Here is a 15,041-nt window from a genome sequence, read left to right as displayed (position 1 = left end):
GGTGCTGGGGATCGAACCGCGGTCCCTCTGCTTTGCCAAGCTTGTTTCAACTAGGTGCTTTAGACCACTGAGCCATCTCTCCAGCCCCAAGAAAGAGATTTTCTAATTAAATTTACTCTTAAATCAGAGCCTAAGAGTTTTACTTCTTTGTTTTTGTTTTTTTAACACATTGTGGGGAGATGTTTTGCTTTCCTATTTTGTATTGCCAGCTACAAGAGGTGATTTTCTGAGGCTAGGAAATTGAAGGAAAGACAGAGTCTAAAAACTAGGCAGTCGGGGCTTCAGACAAGCTGGGATCACAGAAAAAATTCAGCTAAGAGAGACTTAAACATTTTAAGAATTCTCACGGGACTCCTGAATCCATAAAACCTTATCTAAAGATTAAATCAATAAAAATATGACTCACAGGGCCAGAGAGATAGCTCAGTGGACTAAGCACCTGCTTAGGCAAGCGCAGGGATGGGGATTCGATCCCCAGCACCACATGCCATGCTGGCCCTGCCCCTGGGTGTGCTGAGCCAGCCAAGGAGACCGGGTGTGGGGGTGCACACCTGTAACCCCAGTGCTGGGGAGGCTGAAAACAGCAGGATCACTATGAGTCCAAGCTGCGTAGTGAGACCCTCCTGTACCAAATACATTAAAAAAAAAAAAAAAAAGGACTTCTGCTAGGAGAAAGAAGTTCATTCTATGACTGTTTTGAGATTGAAGCAGGCTACTTACACTAAAAGCTATTAGAAGCCACAGACAACCCAAACTCAATGTTAGAGAGAACGATGGAACGGCTTACTAGAACTCACACAGCTGACCGGAGGATTTTTACCTCCCAGGCCAGGGTTCCTTGCTCTGCCACTGAAGTGGCAAACTGTGGAGGAAACAAGTTCAGCTTATCTTGGATGGTAGGGGATAAAAGTCACACGGCAAGATGAAGTTAGTAAGTGGCACCTGGAGCATGTGACTTGGCTCCTGCTGCTCCGCTAGGGCATCAGCCGGCATGATGACTACAGCTGCAGCGGCCAGCCCTGTACTCTTCGCTGCTGTTATGGTTTGTGTCTAGTTGTCCCCCCAAAGCCTCATGCAGTCATGGGGTGAAGACTTCTAGAGTTTGTGTTAACTCATGATCCACTGGGATTATGTGTGATCCAAGGCTGGGATTATGGGTTTTAGTACTGCTGGGATTACCCATAGGTGGGTAAATACTGGGAAGTACCCATAAGTGTGAGTACTTCCCCTACCCTGGGGCAGGTAATTTGCATTACAATGTAAGGTGGGAAGAGAAGCTAGCTGCTTGAGCTGCTGCTACCCCTCCCTTGTGCTCTTGCTCTTTGCCGCTGCCATGAAAGGTTGCTTTCTGCTCTGTGCTGCTCTGCGTTGGACCCAGCTGAGTATGGACTGAAACCTCCAGTAACTGTGAGCTAAATAAACCTTTCCTTCCTTCATTTTGAGTGTCGGGTATTTGTCCCAGCAACGAGAGAAGAGTAACTAAGACAGCTGCCGTGTTCTCAGCTGGGCTGGTGGTTGGCCCAGGCCAGAAGGTGTGGACAGGGAGCTCACTTAGAGTAAGGAGAGCTTGGACCACAGTTCTCCAGAGCTGGTGCCCAGTTGCAGGTCACACAGTGAATTCTGTCTCCTGTTCAGACAACCTGGCCGGCTGCTATCCCCAGCCCTTCCTGCCACCCTGTCCGAGACTCCTGCCAGACCCAGAAGAATCTGCAAGGGAGGCACATGACAGGCTTGAAGATGCTTTTATTGGGAAGGACAGGGACTCCCGACAAGCCTAGACATAAGTGTGCCGGGTTTAGGAAAGAGGGAAAATAAATAGGTAGAAATTGGGAAGCATTCCTAACAGCACAGGAAGGGTACCAGTTGCTGCGGCACTAGGGCCTGTTCACCCTGTTGCGGAGAGAGCTGGGATGTGTGGTTTGCTGTAAACTGGGAGGTTGGAGTTCTCAGGTTCAAAAGTGGATCCAGTATTCCATCCTGTAAGGTGAAGTCCTTGGTCTTGGAGGTTTCTCAGCAAGTGTCTTAATGGCTTATCTGATGGAGGGAAAGAATTCAGGTGGGGCTGGTGCCAGTTGAGGGAGTCCCAGACCTCATGCCACCAATAAGCTTGGAGTCTCAAGGCAGCTGAATGCAGAAAGACAAAGCCTGGAGGAATATCCTCGGCCCGGGGCTTGCGGCACTCAGTTTTACCCAGGGCTGGGGCTGCTGGCTTGTCACCTAGCTCTTCTACTCCCATGCATGTAGGACCAGACCTTCCTGTGGGAGTCAGGAGCCCAGGATGTTCTTACCCCCAGCATCCTTCTGACAGCCTCCAGCCGGGCCATGATCCGTGGGGCCTCCTGGGGACACAGCATCTGCAGCTCCCCAGGTCTCATGCGAAGTAGCTGGCTTCCCATCATGGACCCGAGGGTCTTCACTGTGCTGTGAACAAAACAGCAGAGCTCACCAGTGGTGAGTGGGAAAGGGCTGGGTCCGAGTATTTGGGGAGACAGGAGGCCTGTGGGGCTGGAGGTTGGGGCTCATGGAAGAGTTCACGAAATGGGGCACCTGAAAGTGCGGAACTGGGTTGGCTTCAGCCAACTCCAGGAGTGGGTTTGGAGGAAGTGCTCTGGGAAAGAACAGTCTGGTGTGGAGGGGTGACCGAACTATAGCCAAGATTTTTCCCAAGTTCACTACCCCATCTTTGCTGCCTTCGCCAGTGCCGGGCTCTTCAACAGATGACCTAATCTAGGCTTAGGTGTCCCCCTGTTGTGTCCTTTCAGTCAAGCAGAGACAGCCTGTGATGGAGTGGCCATGGACAGTGGAAGCCAGGCTGCACTTTCTGGCTCTCTGGGTTTCCATGACTACCCTCTGAGTGCGGCACTCACACAGTGGAGAAGTTCTCTGCCTGTAGCCAGGCTGTGACCTCCTCAGGTCTTGAGCTAAGTCGAAGCATTGGCGCCTAGAGTGGGGTGGGGTGGAAATCAGAGGCCATTGCACCTCACAGACCCACAGATCCCAATACTCATGTCCCTTCTCCGAAGTCCCCTCCAATCACTTATCTTACCCCACCATCCTCTGGCCTAGCATTGGCCCTGCCTTGTTCTCTTGTCTAGCCCTAAAACAAACTTGGCACCCAGTGAATATGCGATAATGTGGACGAAATCAAGCCAAGAATGGCTCCTCCACTTGTCGTTAAGTCCTCCCCACCCCCATCTCTGACCCACGACTAACGGATGTTTGGATAGCCCAGGCTGGGTAGTACCCGATGGGATGACTGGCCCTGGTTCCCAGGGGCCCCGGACTGCAGAGGTTCCAGGATATTGCTGGGAATGTAGCCGCTCTGTCCCCCCTCATTCTTCACCAGCCACCACCGCTTGCTCTGGTCCAGAACCTGCCAAGAGTCACCATGTCAGCCACCTCAGTCTCTGTCTAGATGGCCTCCCTCCCCCACCTGGGATGGCTCCCCTCCCCTGCCTCATGCTTTCTCCTTTTCCTTCTTCTCTTGGCCACCACCAAGGCAGCCTCATGTCCATACTACCCACTCTAGGCAGCTCCCACAATCACTGCCTCCCTTCTAGCCTCAAGCCCACACCTTACCTCCAGCACCTCTCCCTGGACCACAGTCAGTTCCTGCGGGTTCCTCGCCTCAAACTCATATAGGACTTGCATTTTCAGAGTTGGCTTTCCTGGTCTGGGGCTGGAGGAGCGGTGGTTGGGGTCCTCGGGATGGCGGCCATGGTTGTATATTTCGTCCTCAGCAAAGTGTGGGGAGCTATTTAATCCAGGATGGCTGCCATGAGAAACAGAGATGGGGAGGCTGGAGAGTGTGCCTCAGAAATGGAGCCCAGCCCCAGTCTCAGGATCCCCAGATGGCCCCCAACTGCTGTCTAATGTTGACTTTTCGGTTCCCTTCTAGGGTGGTGGCAGAGGTGTTAAGTGGGGTTTGGGGCAGAGGATTCTGCAGATAGGAGGGCTCTGTAGACATTTCCAGCAGTGAAATTTTCTATGTCTGAGCTTTGCTTTGAATATTTTCTACCCATGCTCTGGGAAATCAGAGGCATGTTTGGGTAGTACCATGAAGAAGGGATTGTCACCTAGGAGGGTACAAAACTGATCATACTATGTAGGAGAGGAATGCATTTTCACATGTCCTAAAAGGGAGCCCTGAGAGTCTCTGAGATGTAGCGTTCAGAGGCTGAAAGGCTAGGGCCCCTCCCCCATGACTGCATAGTCCCTGCTAAGCTTAAGTCATACCGGAAGGAATCGGAGTCCTGGTGTCTTATGGGTGCCTGGAAGGGACAGAACATAGAGTAAGCGAGAGCAGGAGGCAGCCAGTGTGGTGATAGGGAATGGGCTATCAGACCGCAGCCTTACTCCCACACAGTTGCCTCCTGTCCCTTTCCCAGGGCCCCCACAGCAGTGCACACAGGTCCTCATACCCACCTGCCCACCCACCACTTGGCATGTAATGACAGTTTGGACTGGGAAGGCAGAAGTAGTCAGAGACCAGGGTGCTGTTTGGCGCTCTGTGCCAAGCTCGTCTCACCTGGAAAGAGGACTCTGGAGGCTGCCAGCCATCAGAGAATGTGGGGTGGTAGGGTGGGGGCTCCTCACCTGTCCAGTCGGCCCTTGAGGGAAGAACAAAGCAGAGTCCATATCACTCTGTGCATCAGGGATCTGCCAGCTAGTGGGAACATGGTCCCCATGCACAGGAGCAGTTGTGCATGAATAAACCCCATGGAGCAGGTACCTGAGGGCCAGTTTCTCTGCCCACAAAGTGCCATTTCACCGTCTCCCTGGGAACACAGTGAACGCTTTGGCATCCAGATCAAGGATTAGAATTAGGGTTGTAAAACCCAGAGTGCTAGGCTAGAAACCCTGTGGTGTCTGAAGCAGTACTTTTTTTTTCCTAACCCATTGGCAGTGTCCCAGAGTCTGATTTCTTTCTCTCTAGTTAGAGTGTTATGGGACTGTTCCACATACAACACGTCATGGCAGTGTCGCCCTGGTTGGCACTAGAATGGGGCCTGCACTTGCCTCTCAGCCTTCCCTTGCCCACCAGCAGGGCCTGGCCTGCAAAGCTTGGATTGTTCGCTCCCCTCCGGGGGAGTCCTGCCCCTGCCTCACTCCTGCAGAGGTCAGGATGCCTCTGAACTTGTAAATCATTGGATTGCTGCGGCTCTCGGGCTTTCTTGCACGTTTGCTACCTGTCCATCCTTCTCACGCTGTCGAACTCCTTGAGGACCGGCTCCCTAGCACTGTGGCCAGTACAGAGGCAGCAGATAATAAGTGTTTATTCAGAAGGAATGGAGAAACTATTTCCTCTTCTGAACCTTCTCCACGGATGCCTCCCCTGCCTTAGGAACATGCTCAGCTCTTCCCGTGACTCAGCTATGACTGCTTTTAAACTTCCGCCCTCCAATCTTCTTACCAAATGGCCTGGGAATGTGCTTACAGGCCCTGCCTGCACTTGTTTGCCTTGGCCTCTCCTTATTCCTGCAGCCCAATTTCTGCCTCTGCCATTGCTTTATTAAATGAGTCCACGACAGTTTCCTGATTGTCCAATCTGTTAGCCTTGTGTGGCCTCTATCCTCCTCGGTTACCACAGTACTTAGTGTTACTTATAACTTTGGGTCAGGATCACAAGCTTGAGCCCAGTCTGGGCAACTTAGCAACTGAGTGAGATCTTGTCTCATATCTAGTTTTGCTAAGCTTTCCAATCCTTGAAAGGAGGCTGAATTCTGGAACACAAAACGATATATTCAACGCAGTTACTCGGTGCTAAAGGGGCTGAATAAAATTATCCGGGGCCCTTTTGTTGGAATTTGCTGCAGAGCCCCTGCTTCCTTTCCTTCCCAGTACAAGGCAGGTGCCAAGGCTGCCCCCCAGTGAGCCCAGCAGGGCCCCAGTACAAGGCAGGTGCCAAGGCTGCCCCCCAGTGAGCCCAGCAGGGCCGCAGGAGCCCTGGGAGACTGGCTAGCACCGCGTTCTGGGCAGCTAACCGCTGCTGCTTACCCTAGAACCCATCAGTTCTTTTGTCTAGTGATTAAATCAGGACAGCACATTAACAATAGGTTATTTGTGCTATAAACAATCCAAGTGACCATTGACAAATGAAGAGATAGACATACAATGGAATCTCAACTCAACCATGATGGGGAAGGGAATTCTCCCACAAGCTGCAACATGGATTTGAGGACATGCTGAGTGAAATAAATCGGTCAAAAAGGAGAAACAAAGTCAGTCAAAAAGGAGAAACAAAGTCAGTCAAAAAGGAGAAACAAAGTCTGATTCCATGTATATGAAGCTTCTAGAAGAGCCAAATTTAGAGACTGAGAGTAGAATAGTGGTAATCAGGACACTGGGGAGAGGGACTAATGGAGATCATTGTTAAATGGGTGCAGATTATTTTATATGGGACAATAGAAAGTTCTAGAAATATATCTGGTGTTGATTGTATAACATTGTTTATGTACTTCACTGTACTGAATTATATACCTAAAGTGCCTAAAATGCCAAGTTTTATGTATATCCTACCATAATAAAAGTAGGTTGTATTGAACTAATTCTGGTCTTTAAACAAACAGACAAAAACTCCTTTAAATGGACTGAATTGAAAAGCACTGATCATTAGGGAAAAGCCTTGCTAGAAAGGCTGGCTTATTTCTCTGTTGAATGTCTTTCTAAAACTGTGCTTTATTTTCATTCCTTTGCCCTTCGCTTTTTAAAAAAATACCGTCTCACTCGCTAAATTTCTCAGACTGAGCTCCAGTTTTCAGTCCTCTTGCCTTATCCTCTCAGAGTGCTGGGATTACAGGCCTGTCCCAGGCGCCTTCTGCCTTTCTAGCCCTTTTTCCATTTGACATCTCTATGTGACGGTTTCCCGAGGCTCTGCCTTTTCCCTCATGGAGAGGACAGATATGTTTGCTTAAGCACATTTGGGGTGCCCCCCCCCGGGGGGGGGTGCTGCTCATTCACACTGTAGCCTCCTTCTGTCCTCACCGCTCTACCACACGCCAGGCCGTCCTCTCACCTGGGGCCTGGCTGCTGGCCTCTAAGGGTTCATCCGGCCCAGGGCCCCAGGGGATCCCAGCCAGTGCCATCCCTACTCCCTGCCGCTCTGGACAGCGGGGGTGGGGGTGGGATGGAGGGTGGCGTCTCTGGCTGCCATGGCTTTGATATTACAGAATCTCTTAAATTCTAAGCTGGAAAAAAACAAAGTTTTTACTTTGTCCTTCCTAAAATGAGAAAATATTTTAGCAGGTTTGTGTCTCTACTTTCCGGGGCAAGATAATGATAATGATGATTATGATTATGCTGAGATAATTCCTTCCTTCATTTGTGCATAGAACTGGTGTTTTTGTTTTGTTTTAAACAGACCACACATGAAAAGCTGACCACACATGAAAAGCTGAGTAGAGTCCCCCAAATTGAAATACTTCTGATTGGCGACGACCTAATGCCTGGACACCCCTTGCATCATGCTCTGGCCCCTGTGTACCTCACTTCCGGTTGGCTTCAGGCCTTGTTTTCACTTACAGGCTGGTGGTCCAGGCTGTTCCCAGCCCCTTCCAGAGGTTGCTCTCAGATGGATTTAGACATGACTGCAGCAGGCCAATGGCTTTGGGGGTGAGGAGGGGAGAGATCACTTGAGCTGCAAGTCCATCCTCAGGGCACTGGGTCAGGATCTGGGGTGAGATGGATGGCATCAGAAGCCTAGGCCGGATAGAGTGGGGAAGGGTCCAGGGGCCCAGCCTGGCTACGATGCTGCCAGCCCGTCTCCCTTAGAGTGCTGGTGCCCTTGGCTCTGACCCCAGCCCATCAAGTCTGGTGAGGGGGTACCAGGTACCACAGGGGTGGAGTGTTGGGGGGAGCAAGGGGCAGACCTCACAGCCTCCTCTGCCCCTGCCCCTGCCCTAGCCCTGCTCTTTTATGTCCTTGGCCTGCCCCTCTTCAATACCCTGTCCTCCCCTTACTCACGAAGTCCAGCGTTTGGAAGAGAATATGCACAAACTCAGGGGCATTTGTATCCGTAAGCCTGAGGGCCAGCTTCCCCTGAGGACAAAGGGTGATAATGATTGTCATCACCTTGTACCCTATGACATCGTCTTCAGGACCCCAGCACCCGCACAACTGTTTTATGCCTTGGCTGAGAGCCTGGTCCCTCCCTAACACATCAGGAGGAGCAAAAGCTGAGAAGGGAAAGGCTGGGTATGGTCAGTGAGCAGGGACAGGGCTGGGGACTTGCAGGAGCCACGGACCAGGAGGTTGAAGCTGTACTTGATCTTCTGGAAGCAGTCAATGTATTGGTCCTGTGTTATTCCTGAGGAGGAGAGGCAAAGGCGGGGTCACAGCTCAATCTGATGGCCGCTCCTCTCCCGTGGCCTGCAGCACTCACCCCCCTGAGCTTTGTTCTTCTTTTTTCCAAGTTTCTTCTTCTTCTTACGGCTGGTCTTTGCCTGAGCTTCCTTCAGCCTTCCTGCGAATTGCTCGATGTCCCTTAGGACGTGGTTCAGCACCTCCTGAGACCCCAAACCCATAGCCTTGAACAGGCAGCTAGAGCACCCTGAACTGTGTTAACCTTGTATCCGCTCTCTGCCTGCCAAAGCCCCCACCTCAGACCCAGCCTCAGGGCTGACCAAGCTCTCCTGTGCCCCTCAGCCCCAGCTGTCCCTGGCTGCTCAGCAGCTCCAGTCTTCTTGAAAGGGTGAGGGGTTCCTGTCCTCCTCTACCCCAGGCTCAGAGAGCCTCAGCCCAAGTCCATCTGCGGTTACCTCGTCCCTCCCTGGTTGCTCAGGTGATGGTGACCGCCCTCGAGGAGACAGAGCAAAGGCACTTGGGTCGTGGGCAGTGGGGTAGTGCGGCAGAGGCTTCGGGGATGGTGGGATAGCTGCAATGGGGGCAGATCAAGGGCCTGGAGCTGCTTGACTTTTGGTCTGAGTCTTCTCCACCTGCCCACAAATCCCAAACTTACTGTGCTCTGGGGTCACTCGGTGGAGCTGCTCTGGAGGGGACCCCCGCTCTGGGGGAGGCACATGCTCCTTAGGGAGTGGCCTTTCCAGAGGAGGCCCCTTCCATTTCTCCTGGCCGGTGTAAAGGCTTCCAAATCGAGGTCTGCTGAAGACATGGTGAAGGATGTGTCTTTGAAAAGATTCTTGGGACAGAGAAACCTCTCCCCAGAAAGCCCATGCTGCTCCTTGCTCTGTCCCTGGACCTTCTCAGACTCCATTCTGCCTCATCCGCCTGGTCCCCAGGCTTTTTTGGGTCCCCTAGCAGTATCCAGGGACATCCTCAATGTCTGGTGGGCCCAGTTCTTTTCCCCTCTCCAGTCTCTGTCCTGACCTCAGCTGTAGGCCTGGTGGACTGTGCTGGAGACTCCTGAGTTCCTCAAGGAGTGGGGCGAGGCTCTGGCTCTGAGGCCTGGACGTTGAGGGGCCACATGTGGATGGGCAAGGGTTGCCTACCTTTCTTCCAGCTCCTCCTCCAGGGCCTTCTGCAGGCTGGTCTTCAGCCGCTGTGCCTGTAGGAAACAGCAGTCAGGCAGGTTGGAGGGTGTGTGTGTGTGTGTGTGTGTGTGTGTGTGTGTGTGCGTGTGTGTGCGGTGATCACCGAACCCCACTCCTGGCACTCCTGGTCACTCACCTCTACTTCCTGGCACTGGAAGAGCAGAGTGCTGGTGCCTGGAAGTCCAGACTCCTGTACAGTGATGGACAGGACAGAGTTGTAGGAGCAAGTGTTGAGAGCCACGTCCATGGCCTTGATGTTATCCAGGCGGTAAGAGTCCAGCTCCTCCTGGGGCAAGCAGAGAGGGTAACTGTGAGGCCACCGTGAGCCAGCTTTGGCTCCTGGGAGCTCTCGATGTGGTTGCCCTGCTCTCTGGTGGCTGAAGATTGGTTGCCATCTACCCAGCTCTTGGGCTTCCGGGCCATCCCCTGCTCCTTCCTAGGTCTGGTGTGTGTTGTATGTGAGCAGGAGTGGCTGCTGTTTGGGCCACGGAGGAGTAGAGGAAAGAAGCTTGGGCTGTGTTGGGCCCATCGCTGGGTTCCACGGGAGGGCTGACCTTGGTCTCAATGTCCAGCAGCTGGAGCCAGCCATCTTTGACTTGCAGGATCAAGTCTTGGCTCCACACCCGGCCCTGTGCATCCATCTCCTGAAGCTTCTGCAGGACATCCTTGGGCTCTTGGATTCTCTGTGTTCCCAGCTTACATGTCATGAGGTGCTAAAGGGAGAGGAAGAGGCTAGGCAGGGGGACTGTTTGGAGAAAAAGCACCAAGTGTGGGAAGCCAGGGGAAAGACAGAAGAGGAGGGATGCATGTCCCTCTTGCCCTTGTTCTGGGGTCCCGGGCCCCTAGGGGAGCACTCTTCAGATCAGTGTGAGGGCCAGCGTAGAAGCAGCTGGCCTAGGAACGGGGTATCCAGGCCCATATCTGAGGCGCTGCACAAGGTGCTTTGGACTCCAAACGATGGACAATTGTGAGGTAGCTGGGCTAGAACCCCCCAAAAAAATGATGTCTGAATTCCCAAGGGGAAGGGGAACCTCAGGTCTGGCCCTGGCTTCCTTCGCTGCATTGACAGCCGACTCCCTTGGGCATGCCTTCCTCCTCCGCAAGCCAGCGTTCCTGTCTCTCTGCCTTTCACATACTGCTCCCGATGGCCGGAAGCTTTGCCCATCTCTGGCAACCCATCACCTTGGTCTTTGAGAAGATCAAGCCCATGTTCTGATTCCAACTCGGAGACCACCACTGTTTCCCCTCAAGTCGACTGCGAGCCTACTGTTTTGTGGGGGTTTGCTCTTACCCGCCACTCTCTAGGAATCCTCCCTCTTGCCTGCCACGTGCTGCCATCATGAGCTGCCCTCTTTTCAGTCTGGTTTCCTGTTCCAGGTAGAGGCAGTCTGTCCTCTGCTACCTGATCCTCTGTCCCAGCCCAGGACGGCTCTTCTCCCTACTTTCTCACTGCCAGCAGTTCATGGAATCCCGACACCCCCGTCCTTCTGAAGATGTCTTCTCTTGCTGTTGGGCAGCAGTAATACCAGCTCACTGATGCAACTTCACAAAAGCTAGGTTCTCATTCTCCTGGCCCCCAGGCAGCTGAGGGACCCCTGCTCCACTGCCTGTGGGGCTGTCAGTTCTCGCCCCAGTATCATTCGATGCTTGCCTCCACTGTAGTTCTAACACCCCATGCTCTAGCCCCTACACATCCTCAGTGATGTGCGCTTTTCTGGCCACAGCCTTGTCACTTCTGCTCTGCTTTTGGTGTGGTAGTGACAGCCCTTCAGGTGACTGGAAGATAATCCGGTAGGTAATCTGCAAGTGTCATCCTCCTCCCGGGCGGGGCCAGAGGCCCCATTCCAGCCCCACAGCCTGTCCAGAGCTCAGGCCCAGACACAGCCCCTCTTCTACTTGCCCCCCACCCAGGGCTGTAGCCCTCACACTTTCTTCCTCTAGCCATACCTGGTCCTGAGCAAAGACTGACTCTGGAAATGGGTGTAGTGAAAAGTGGGTAAAGAAACAAGTGGGGTTGGGTGGTGTGATTCTAGGTGCTTCCTGGCCTATCTTTCTGCTACCCTTTTAGATCTAGGGACCCGATATCTACTCCCTCACCCTCCCCGGCTCTGCCAACCCCCCACCTCCCCTCCTGCCCCCCACATATTGCAGGTGCTCAGTTAGGCTTCAGACTTTGTGGAACCAAACGCACAGAGTTTGGCCAGGTCAGGCTATTGGCTTCCACATCGGGGCCGTGCCTGCTGTGCTTGAGGGTGGGGCGGGCTTGTGGACACACAGGAGCTCTTAGCTTTAGGCAGAACCTGCCTGGGCCCCCAGAGGAGCTCACCTCCACCCTGTGCTGCAGAAGGGTGGGCTCTGAGGTCAGCCTCTGGGAATATTCTTTCCGGTGCACTGTGGGATTAAAAAAAAAAAAAAAAAGCAAAACATGGACAGGAAGTACTATAAGGGTGAGATGAAGTTTAGAGGGTTGCAGGAGTGGTCAGTGGGGAAGGAGAGGCTGGAGCGTGTGGGGAGTGGGCAGGGAGTTCAGCTTAGGAGCCCAACGAGCAAAGAAGAGGGTGTGGGGGATGCTTACAGTAAATGGCTCTGCTGCTGGGCCGGGACATGGTGGTACTGCTGAGGACAGCTCCCTAAAGTCCCAAGAGAAGCGGAGACAGTCATCAGAGGGGGAAGATGACATTGGCACATCTGGGCAGAAAGCTGCTACTGCTCCTACCCGGACCTCTGGGACCAGACCCAAAGGCTGGGATTCCAGAACCATCTGCAGGCGGGGACCTCAGCCAGAGAGCCTTCCACTTAGCTGTGCCTACAGGGCCTGAGCTAGGGACAGGGGGCCGTGAGGCACTTCAAAGCCGCTCATGAGCTCCACTGTCTTCCATTTGTACTGTGCGCTATTCTGTGGCTTTTGCCTTCTATAATTCTTTTAATTCTCCAAACAAATTTATGAGGGGATTATTGTTATTCTCCTTAGTTACTGCATGTCCTAGGCCTCTGACACTCAAAGAGGGCACTACACCTGAAGTCACCATGATTATTTAATAGAGAATGAACCCAGGCCTGCCTACTGCACATACCACATTACACACGCACACACACACACACACACACACATCATTGGGGAGGGGGCAGGCACAGAGTGGGTCTCGAGCATTTGTTGGAATGGGGTGGAATGAAATGCGGGGTATGTGTATGTGTGGGCGAGTGGGTGTCAGTCATGCCATGAGTCAGTGGGGCGTGTTACCCGAACGAGGAATGTATCATCATGAACAGCTGTCTGTTTGTGGGTCTCCATGCCTCTCCGTGTGCGCCTGACGTAGAGCCCTGTAGTATCCTGGGCAAAGTGTAAGCAGGCACCCACACCCATTTATTAGGACTGTTATGGAAATAGTTACAGAGGCTCCGATAAGACTCAGCGATTGGGCAAACGAATCTCTCGTGAATGATGATAGGATTTTATAGAGGAGGAGGATGGACTTCTGTTCCCTTGTTTATGAGGACCCCTTTCCTCCCCAAGGAGGGGTCCTGGAAGCCTGTTCCTACCCCCACCCCAGTGTGGGTGAGCATGACATTCACTTCCTGATTCCAGACGCAGGAGAGAAGGCGGCCTTGTCCCCTAAATCCCCCAGCACAGTAGTCCCTGTGGATCCCAGTGAGTCTGTGCAGAAATAGCTGTTGCCAAAGACCTGGACCCCCCCCCCCCCCCGGGGCCGGGGAGATGGCTCAGTGGAATAAGCACTTCCCTAGCAAGCACAAGGACCTGAGTTCAATCCCTGGTTCCAGGAAAAAAGCAAAACAAAAACAAAGACCTGGACCCCAGCAAAGGCAGGGAAGCTGGCTCTGGCCCACTGACCCCCTTGGAGTGTGGGAGGCTGTGCCAGCCCCGTTCTCCCATTTGTCCCCCAAATGCAACAGCTGGAAGCCCAACACTGGGGCAGCTACCCCAAAGCCACTTCTGGAGCTCCCCTCTGCTTCCTAGCCCACCAACCCCCAACTGAGTCCTAAGCTCCTCCCTGGGCTACACCAGACAGGCCCTGGCCTGGGAAGGCACTGTGTTACCACGGCTGCACTGGGATCCCCTGAGGCAGGGCCAGGCCCTGATCTTCCCGGAGACAGGCCCTTACCTGGATACCGAACTGGTCTGGTAGCTGGTTCCCCAAAGGGACTGGGTGGTCAGGTGCTACTGGCAGAAAGGCAGCGGCTTCTCTGCTTGCTGCCTTGGAGAGAGCCCTGCTGGCAAGCAGGTGGCCCTGGGTGAGGAGGCTGGCCCTGTGGTGATGAGGCTCAACAGACAGCCACACCTGTGCTCTTTGGACTCCCGGAGGTGGAGAGGCTTCCCAGGCCACCACCCACTCAACTCTGAACTGGACAGGAAGTGCCTGTTGCACTGGCTCTTGAGCTTAGCCAGAGACCCCTGCTTCCCAGACTCCTCTCTGCTGGCCTCTTCCCTTAGACATGACCTCCCTCAGTGTTCTCGGCCTCCTGACTATCATCAGGCACTGAGGTTGAGAGCAGAAAGGAGGGCCACCCCTTGTGAGAGTTGGGTTCTGTGGTTGGGGTGGGTCGGCCTGAGGCAGACCCAGGCATGGGGGAAGCTGTGGGCTGGCACGTGTGCTGTGTGTCCGTGTGCTGCACCCATGGGCACGTGACCATGTGTGCCCGGGTGGTGCATGTGAGTAGGACATGGACCTGTCAGAGAAAGAAGGTGGGGCACAAGACTGCCATGGCCACCCAGGGAGCGTGAGATTCCTTTACAGCAGGGCTCACCTTGTTCTTTCTTCTGTGCCCTTTCATTTAGCATGGAGTCCACCCGCCCACTCCTTCCTGTGGGTGCTCCTCCAGTCCCTTTCCTCGGCCACACCACACTTTGTCCCCAGGCCCCCAGTGGATACCCGGCTGACTTCAGTAAGGATGGGACAATGAGGCCTCCTTCTGTTCCTGTTCAAGAGTCAAACTGCCGCTGTGCTATGTTTTATTTAAACACTTCCCTTGGCAACCTGAGTCGGCCAGGCTCCCTGCCTTCCGGGAACATACAGGACAACGAGGGAGGCTAAGTACAAACAGAAAGCAGAGAAGAAGGACAGGAGGGGAAACGCCAGTGTAGGAATTGATCCTGATGAGACAGATCAGGCTCTGCTGAGGTGTGAATCTGTCGCAGAGAGCTCGATAGAGTCCTTGGGAACACTGGCTGCAGCGCACACCGCCATCTTTGGCTGTCCTAGCTCCAGGCCAGGAGATCTACCTCTCTCCCCCGGTGGCCTGAAGTCCAAGGGTTGGAGCCTAGTAGGGGCCTCCCGAGACAGGGCTAGTGTGGGCCCCTGGAAAAGTCCTCTGCACAGCCAGACTCTGGGCTCCAGGGGTCAGGTGCCTGTTGGCCAATACCTGTCTATGGTCCTATGGGAATCAGCCCTCTGACCTCCCTGGCTATTCCGATCCCAGGGCCTCTTGCCCTTCCCTGTTTCTCCTGCTCACAAGCCAGGCCCTCCGTGATGGAGGACACAGTCATATTCTCTCACTCCTGGCTTGGGGCCTAGCCAGCACTTTCTATCCCCCCAG

General features: G+C 53.7%; 1 protein-coding gene across 5 annotated transcripts; it reads right to left on the bottom strand.

Moving 5' to 3' along the window:
• Positions 1-1,766: 1,766 nt before the first annotated feature.
• Positions 1,767-14,420, bottom strand: Eps8l3 (EPS8 like 3). 5 transcript variants are annotated; one of them, XM_023721711.1, is made up of 20 exons: positions 14,253-14,420; positions 13,610-13,715; positions 12,064-12,118; positions 11,815-11,879; positions 10,043-10,201; positions 9,625-9,774; positions 9,447-9,502; positions 8,957-9,099; positions 8,757-8,872; positions 8,381-8,504; positions 8,244-8,305; positions 7,963-8,037; positions 7,522-7,670; positions 4,529-4,610; positions 4,237-4,271; positions 3,580-3,772; positions 3,245-3,373; positions 2,868-2,941; positions 2,289-2,416; positions 1,767-2,034 (listed from the first exon to the last, which is right to left on the bottom strand). In XM_023721711.1, the coding sequence occupies exons 3-20, from the start codon at positions 12,092-12,094 to the stop codon at positions 1,886-1,888; spliced, it is 1,920 nt and encodes a 639-aa protein (XP_023577479.1). In that variant the 5' UTR covers positions 12,095-12,118; positions 13,610-13,715; positions 14,253-14,420; the 3' UTR covers positions 1,767-1,885. The 5 variants fall into 5 exon arrangements, with proteins under 5 accessions (XP_023577479.1, XP_023577481.1, XP_023577480.1 ...); XM_023721713.1 differs by having other exon boundaries at positions 8,957-9,096; XM_023721712.1 differs by having other exon boundaries at positions 14,378-14,420.
• Between the last annotated feature and the right edge of the window lie 621 nt (positions 14,421-15,041).

This window comes from Octodon degus, unplaced genomic scaffold (assembly GCF_000260255.1).
Source record: "Octodon degus isolate 3935 unplaced genomic scaffold, OctDeg1.0 scaffold00084, whole genome shotgun sequence".
In the NCBI taxonomy this organism is placed as follows: Eukaryota; Metazoa; Chordata; class Mammalia; order Rodentia; family Octodontidae; genus Octodon; species Octodon degus.
The sequence above is the reverse complement of the archived record's forward strand: the minus strand, read 5'-3'. Positions and strand labels throughout refer to the sequence as shown.